The following is an 8822-nucleotide window of genomic DNA, read 5'->3' as shown; positions in this document are numbered from 1 at the left end:
CTAAGCAATTTAAATAATTATTTTATTTAAGGTATATATAATGTATATAATGTATAACTTTTTTTAATTAGTACACAGGAAGAATGCGTTTATATGAAATAAATACATTATTGGTTTGGAGCACGGAATAATACAATTCATGTTGGCAGTCTACTTCCAAATGAATGAAATAGGTTAGCAATCTGTGGGTTTTTTTTCTAACTAGTAAAAGTTTTGATCACACAACTAATGTTAATTTTTTTCCTGTTAAAAAAGTGACTGGCTGAATACCAGTTGAGTCTCCCCCTCCTCCCCACCCCTGTTTGACTTGGAATCTGAAGAATGTCACAATCTGAAAGTTATCTTAGCTTTTCACAGTGGTTTGCAATTGCACACCAAGCATAAATACAAATATTCCAGGAGTATAAGACCTTGACTAATGAAGGTAATGTAAGACATACTTTTTGCTTGTCTGAGTTGTGGGAAGCTCTAAATGCTCTCTGAGGAAAAGACTGGCTTGTAGAGCTGCATTCTGAATAGCTCGGTCAGCTGCCCTGTTAACTTCAAAACTGAGTTTAAACGGCTCATTGATCTTGGTCGTCTGTATTTTTAACTTTTTTTGGTATATAATGCCTGATGCCAGGTGTGTATTGTTAACCACTACAACTTTATACATTGTCTTGGCAAAATATGTAGGATTTCAATCAATCCAAAATGTACAGACTGCTGCTAAAGAAGAACATGACTTATCAGATTGTATCGTTGCAATTGTCACATTCTGAAACGTGATTTGTATTTTTCAGGTTTGTATCTCAGTCTTCCAAAGAAGCCTATGTGATTTCTCTCTATATCAACAATCCATTACTTATTGGTGGAAAGAAATTTGATCTTCGTCTATATGTTTTAGTATCTACGTATCGTCCACTGAGATGTTACATGTAAGATTGTATATATTTGTATTTTGTTTTGAAAGAATGTTTAATGTAGTCAAAAGAATGTTGCACTCGCTGCACAAAGAAGTTTAATGTGTACGTGGTATCCTAGGATGCTGTTTTCCTTATTTCTTATTGGGGTTTAACACATTTTAATGACTTTTTGCATTTAAGGTATAAACTTGGATTTTGCCGGTTTTGCACAGTAAAATATACACCAAGTACAAGTGAATTGGATAACATGTTTGTACATCTTACAAATGTTGCCATTCAGAAACACGGGGTAAGTGTACTGAGTTCTTAGGTGCTCTTTTGTAGCAAGACTGATTTTCTTACATTGTCCCAAAAAACTTGGAATAAAAAGGGTTTATTTGTCATATTCTTCATCATCTTGCAGTTAAAATACTTCAAATTGAACTTACAAAAAAATTTCAGAAGACTGCAGATGAAAAGTATGCAAAATAATGAGTTGCAGCTCTGTAATAGACTGTGATAGCTTCAGTATTGACTTGCAGTAGTTGAAAGCAGGGGGTTTTATTTTCAATCTCCTGTCATTTAAATGCTAATATGCTCACTTAGCAGTTGATTCTGTGAGCAGTGGAATTAATGAAGCCAGGTTCCTGTGGATTTGGATTTTATAATAGCACTTCGATATCGCCTTCCTGATCTCCCCTTTCCTCTCTCTCTCCCATGCAGTTAATTCAGCTTTCCTATTTCCAGCACTTATTCATCACAGTACTTTCCAGCTTCTTCCTATGTTTCTCCCCCTGCCCCCACCTTCCTTTTCTGGGTAAGAAAGGGAATGTGCCGTTCCGAGCTTGGAGATAAATGTTTGTTGCCTGGCCAGCTGGTGGCTTCCTCTTGAACGGACAAAGATGGAGTTCTGCCTGCAGAAGAGTTCTGTCCTGTAATTTGCCATTGATATTCATAAAACATGTGGAAGCCTGATAGCTTTGACAGCACTTCCCTGTGTCAAAATAGGCTGAAATTCACCAGTGGGAGGAAAGGCTAGTGGGTCAGGGGTGACATGAACAGATGGGCATACGCTATCACTGCCCAAGCCTTGTTCCTTCAGGGAATACGCTTGATGATGATGACTGTCCCTTTTGCGTTTTTAGCGGAAGTCTGTGATTTATAAACTGTGCCTCTGTTACAGTAATTAAAAGTCTATTGTCGCACTTCCTAATTTCATAGGTTTTATTTTAAGAGTATGGAAAATGTGTATACATACGTGTATGCATACACTTATGCATATATATATATTCATATGTGTATACACATGCACTCACATACAAGGTACGTATAATGTATCTTAAATTACAATCTTGCTAAATGTGCCTTGTCTCTTACCGTTCTGTAAGATATGCAGCATAGCAGAACTGGTTTTGTCTGGATATTCCTGTAAAAACAATGTGAACTATAAATGTCACTTATGGTGGTAGTTATAAACCGGGGAAGTGTCAAAAGATGGCGTTTTTCAGTATTACAAATATTTTTTTGCTTAGGTGCTGATTTGTGAAGCGCTTCAAACACATTATTGTTTGACAGGGCACACTGAGAATTAGTCGTGTTGAAAGCATATCCCGTACAACTCGGAGCATAAATCATAGTGCTGTTGGCAGTAGCAGTGAACAAGTGAGGCATGTGATAGGGTGCCTATCCTGTTATTATGCACCCTTTCATCTTCTCTACCAGTTAAAGAATGGTCTTCAAAATTTCACCCAAATAAAACTAGAAGTGAAAGTAATGGTCAGGTCACTTTGAGAGAAGAAAGGACAACAGAAATGGGTATAGAAGTATCCGTCTGAAAATGTGGAGTCATTACTAGAGTATTTGAAAAACTTTTTAGAAATTTTGGATCACTAATATCTGTTGAGTTTTGCAGAAAAAAGTGAGAAAATTTTAATGTAAAGCCACTCTATCCATCCTATCTGTTCTGTTTTAAACATGTCCGTAACTTTGGAGGCACTTAGGCTGTAGAGTTTTAGAAGAAGAACCTGATTTGAGCTGTCAAGTGATTTATCAAAATTATGATGAGGTCTGGAAAAACTCTTTAAGTTCTAGCTGTTAATCTGTACTGTAACCCCTACGTGAACCGTAGAGTTCCAGTGTGTTTGTACCCTACTAGCTCATGGGAAAACATCCCTAATTTGAAAAGCGTACAACTCAATACTGGGGAGAGGGAGAGGGGGAAATGATGCAAAGAGGGTAAGTCAGTATACACGTTGTAATGTTTGTGCTGGAAAAGACAGTTCTAAGTCATTATTCACTGCTTGTGTAATACAAACACAACAACAGTCATTCTTCTACTTAACTATTCTCAGTTAGTGATCTTCTAAGTAGCCTGCAATATTCTACTTTAATATTTTTAATTAAACAGCTGTGATTGTGTAAAGTTCTACCCAGTTGCAATCTATTTTGATTTGAGTATTTGTTCTGAAATGCAAAGAGGGTTGAAACTTTGATCTCTGTTCCCTTGCTGGAATCTGATCTCAAGGCATTTTTTCCATGCAGCAAGTCCTGAGAACCATGTTTCAGATCTTTATTTGTACAGTCCGGTTTTCCAAATTTACTAAGGAGGGAGCTGTAGAAAAAGCCTAAAAATAGATAGAGGCTTCTCTGACCTTGTCTTAGAGGACAACAGATTTAATTTCTCTGACAATTTTTTTCTGCTCTATGCATTCTTTGTTTTATAATTTAGCAGGCATACAATCACTGATTTTTAGAAATGCTCTGAGAACCTTTATAAGGGGACAACGTATTTGTTCTGAGAGTTATTCGAGGGCTAATGTGTGCCTTTCCATCCGTAAGAACACCCTCGGTTTACTTTTGTCTTTCCATTTAAAGAAAATATAGTGCAGAGCCTTGATAGCCTCTGAAAAGACAAATATAAGGTAACCTCCTTTTCTGTTTCTGTAGCGCTTAGTGTTTTTTTCTGTATCAAAATACTGAATTACCTGAAAAATTAACCTTTAAAAATACACTCACTGTCCTCTTGAGTGTAACTGTTGTCAGTAGCACCATTAGGAAGATAACGTGTTTGCCTTTTGGGAAACAGTCAAGTCACATTTTAAATGAATAAACGCAGACAAGCGCTTTCAAGTCCTGCATTGGAAAGCAGCTAACTGCAGTGAAATTTAGCTATTGCTCACTTAATTATTTCTCCCTTATCCCCACAGGAGGAAAAAGTTCAATTCTTTCCTTTCACATTTTAAAACTTGTATTTCCCCATCATAAATTATGTTTTACTATAAAACTGTCAAAGTACAGTTGTTTTTTTCTTCGAAGAAAGATTTATTATTTCATTTGCAATGTGTGATATAAACATATCCAGCTGTAATAAAAACAATCGTTTATATAGCGGGCACTTCAAAGTAAAGCTGAAGTCTTCATAAAGCTGTAAAATAGAGTAAAAGCGACTTGCTGAGTTTGGTTTCAGAGCAATGTTTGTATGTAAGTATAAGTGGACTTTTTGTGTGAATGAAACAAAACTGCTGAACAACTTCAAAATCGTAGCCTGAATTAACTCCTTTAACTCTTCAGGATGACTACAATCATATCCATGGAGGCAAGTGGACAGTGAGTAACTTACGCCTGTATCTGGAGAGCACCCGTGGAAAGGAAGTCACAAACAAATTATTTGATGAAATTCACTGGATAATTGTACAGTCACTGAAGGCTGTTGCGGTGAGTACTGTTCCTGGAATGCTGCCAGCGATAGCATTACAGCTGCAGGCTTCTCATACCCATGAAAGTGAGTTTGCCATCAAAACCCCTAAAATCTATTTCCCGCTGTTTGAGCGATCGTGTTGATGCTGATTTCTGCAATTCTGTTATCTCTTGGTTTCTCTGAGCTGAGTGAACTTGAATCTTGGGTGGGTGAGCTGTCTGTGCATATTGAAGAAGGGGATGAATCTCTTTCCTTGAGGGCTCTGTGAACTATTTAATATGACTTGATACTGCCCTTGTGAATAGTATTAAGCTCTGCCAAGGTACGTGACGTCATTTCAGCACTAACAAATGTGTCAAAGAAAAAATAGCTCTGGAGGACAATTTATCAAAGAAAACGTAGGGCTATTAGTTCAGCAGAGTTACATAACTTCACCTCTTTTATACACGAGTCACGTAGTTATCATGAGATCTTATTTAAAAAATAAAAAATAAAGAAAAGTAGCAATCAGTCCTTTGCTTGAGTGACTTTCTAGTGTTTGGGTAATATCCCATGATTACATTAGGGAGCAGGTATCACTCTGTGGGTCAGCTGGGGTAACTGAAGAGCTCACTGGTGCCAAGGACTGTCCTGTTCCCAAGTGCGTGGTCCTGTCAACTCTTTGGGGTTGGTCCTGGCACCATCATGAGCTGAATCAGCTCTACTCGCCCAACTGACAATTACTATCTTGCTTTATTGATGGGTTAGTGTTCTGCCAGTGTAATAAGCTGAATCACTTCACTGAAGGACCAGATGAACACCAGAATCAGCATGAGAAAGAGGGACAAGGTCATGAAGCTAGGATCAGTGGGAGGTGGGGAAGCATGGCTCAACTCAACCTCTGTTGTGTGATCATACTTGAAACCAGATGTGAGAAGAAAAGTGATTTAATCTGAATGTTAGCAGAAACGGAGAGGAGAGGAAAGAAGTGTTGAGAATTATTGAGCATGCAATGTTTTGGTCCTCTGTCTTTCTGACAATGGCAAATACAATGAGAGATGCTTGTTCCTCCTTCTCACTTTCACTCCCTGAAGAACTGAAAAGCTTTCATTATTAGTTTAGGGGAAATCATCTTGCTAACCTCTTACAAAGGTTTTAAAAGATCTGGTGAGATTTGCATAGAAGTCCTGCCATGCATACTGCAAATGTTTAGCAAATGCTGGAAAACTACTGAATCTCTAGAGGATGTGCATCTGAGCACAACTTGGTCCTTGGTCTCTCTTGGCTTTCGGGATTATAGTTGACTTGAGCTAATTATAATTTTAAAATGTACCCGGTAATTGTTTGACCTCATATTTCTGCATAGTTACAGCAATATAATAAAAGAAGTGTCTTTGAATAAGTCCCTTTTTTCTGAACTTTAAAGATTTCATGATTATGTGAAGCTGTGTTATGTAAATTTTAAAACTTTTTGATTTTTCCTGATGCGTGCAGGCTTTAACTATTATTACTACTTTTGCAAAATATGAAACCACTTTTATTTTCACACTGGAAACATAATTTAAAATTAATGTAACTTAGTAGTTGGCATTAGCGCAGTCATTAATATTGCAGTATTTACTTACAGCTTGGAAAAAAGGCAATCCTGAATTCAGTAGCTAGCAAGCTTGAGTTACAACACTGAAAATTGTTGCAGAAGATTCACAATGTAATTGCATGTGATTTCTAGCAAACAAAGTGTGTAATCAGGTTACTTACTGAATTGTTGATTTTAATACATATTATCTTTTTTTTTTTTTTTAGCCTGTAATGAATAATGATAAACACTGCTTTGAGTGTTATGGATACGACATTATCATTGATGACAAGCTCAAACCGTGGCTAATTGAGGTAAAGTTACATAAAATACAGGAAAAAAAACCCTTCCTTCTCATTTCACAGAATAAAACTAACTAGATTTCAGTGTAGTCTTTCCTCTTTTGAAACAATATCTTTTGTTCCTCAGGTAAGTGGATTAAGAAAAATATTGGAAAGTAAAATAGGCCATGTGATGACTAAGCTAGGATATGCTTTTTTTCCTGTGTGTTTGGTATTTCTATTTGTTTGTGGCTTTCTGTTTTGTCTTTTAAATCCAGTACATCCATACAATGGGACTTCAGAGGCAGTCTGAATGTTAGCAGCCCTGTTAGGTACTCTATCAGTAGCTGGAAAATTGGCATTGACTTGATGGAGCACAACATCAATGTTAGATGCTGTCTCATGGCCTTAATGTTGCAGCTTGAAAGGAAAGAAAAGGGGCACTCAAAGGAAAACTGGGATATTTGGGAGGCTTTTTTCACATAAATTTCTCTTTAGTGTATTAACTTTGGATCTGTACATTCAAAATAAATGTTATCCAGCCCGCTTCCTCCTCAATTTAATTAAAAGTGAAAGACCAAAGGTAAATGAAATGAACTTTATAAAAAAAAATATATCTGTTTATTGTTCTGATACCACTTCTCTATGATAAGTGTGGAACACGAGATATGTTAAATGAAGCCCAGTTTTAACTAAAACAAGATACTTTGAATAGAGAGCATGTATGTATTTCTCCAGCTCACAATTTAACAGGGGAGAACTCAGATTAAGAACATAAGTAAAAGCTGTTGACCTAGAAGAAACCATCAGGTTCCTGTATATAACAGCTGTTGAAGTGAACCAGGCAAATTGTAAGCACTGAAATGTATGGGTTTTGTATTCATGTAAGGTTAGAACATTAGCCAAAAATCTATGTCTTTTCTGATTAACCCTGGTGAATCTAGTCTCAACAAAAATTTTCAGGCTGACACTGCAGACACTTTGTGGTGTGGGGCTTTTGTTTTTAAGTAAAAAGAAAAATGCCCAGTGGGGGATTCCTTCCAGTGTCTGAGGAACTGAAAGACGTGCTTTGAGACGCTGAGTCTTAATTTCCCGAATAGTACATACAGTCATGACACATGCTGTTTGGAGAACTATATACCACTCAAAAAATTGATGCTGACATCTTTTTTTTTCCTTTTGTAGGTTAATGCTTCCCCTTCTCTTACTTCCAGTACTGCTAATGATCGCATCTTGAAGTATAATCTTATTAATGACACACTTAACATTGCTGTGCCTAATGGGGAAATTCCAGACTGTAAATGGAATAAATCTCCACCAAAAGAGGTTCTTGGCAATTACGAAGTCTTGTAAGTTTTATCAACGTTCTATATAAATGCAAATGTTTTTCAGTTGCCTCACTTTTTTAATGTGTAATGTATACCACAGAGATAAAGTGAACTTCATTCGAAAGTGAAGAATGAGCACAAAGTACCACTTCATTTTTTTGGAGCTGCAATAGCAACGTTGGAGATGGGAGTGCATTAAAGCAGAGTTACCTCACCTCATCTCCAGAGGGAATGTTACTTGTCTGATAAGCCTCTGCCTGCACCCTCTGAGCTTCCAGCCCCTAGATTTGAGGGATAGAGGCAAAGAGACTGTTTGTCTTCTATATGTGTAGATCTTTAATTACATTGAGTGTAATATATAGATGGTAGTTAAATAGATATAATAGCTATTTGGTACACATTTTCTCTCAGTTCATAGATATGATGCCACTTGACTCCTGTAATTCACGGTTGAAATAAAAATGTGTTATTAGATATTTTTTAAGTTCCCCAATCTGTGTTACAGAGGGAGAAATAAAGGAGACGGAGATCTTTATATTGGAGTGTCTGAAGGATTTGTCTAAGATTCATTGGTCTTATACAGAGGCATGCTGATTTAAATACCGTATTGGTGATACAGTTTCTCATATCTTTTGAGAAAATGTTCAGATAGCTTCTGTACCACTAATGGTACAATATGTCAGGAATGCGGTTATGTACATAGTTGATCTGATGGTTCATACTGATCTTAAATACTCTCTATGTACTAGTAAAGACAGTTAAATATGTACATGTTGGATGAATTATGATTTAAGTTTTAATGAATGTTACATACATGATAGCTGTGAATACCTGTACAATAGTGTAACTAAGTACATATTAGGACTGTTCTACAAAGTATTGTAGTATTGTCTTTTGATAATTACACTTATGCATCTGTAGCCAATTTCTGCTTGGAATTTGCATAGCAGCTGAGAGGTAAGTATATAGTGAGGTTATCTGAGGCCATAATGCACTTAGATATTTAAAGAACTACTTGTCACAGTGGTTAAGTGTTACAAAATACATGTCATCAAATGCATTTAATTTAAGCACAGT

At 36.5% G+C, this 8822-nt stretch overlaps 1 protein-coding gene across 1 annotated transcript in view; it reads left to right on the top strand.

The window, feature by feature from the left end:
• TTLL1 (tubulin tyrosine ligase-like family, member 1) overlaps positions 1-8822 on the top strand; it is a 13869-nt gene that overhangs the window by 4451 nt on the left and 596 nt on the right. Inside the window, exons 4-8 of the mRNA XM_009879699.1 lie at positions 783-917; positions 1086-1194; positions 4455-4598; positions 6364-6450; positions 7603-7766. Of these exons, the coding sequence (XP_009878001.1) occupies positions 783-917; positions 1086-1194; positions 4455-4598; positions 6364-6450; positions 7603-7766 (639 nt within the window). The remainder of the gene's footprint in view (positions 1-782; positions 918-1085; positions 1195-4454; positions 4599-6363; positions 6451-7602; positions 7767-8822) is intronic.

Source organism: Charadrius vociferus, unplaced genomic scaffold (genome assembly GCF_000708025.1).
Source record: "Charadrius vociferus isolate BGI_N301 unplaced genomic scaffold, ASM70802v2 scaffold90, whole genome shotgun sequence".
Lineage (NCBI taxonomy): Eukaryota > Metazoa > Chordata > Aves > Charadriiformes > Charadriidae > Charadrius > Charadrius vociferus.
Note: the sequence above shows the minus strand (reverse complement) of the source record. Positions and strands in the feature narration are given on the sequence as shown.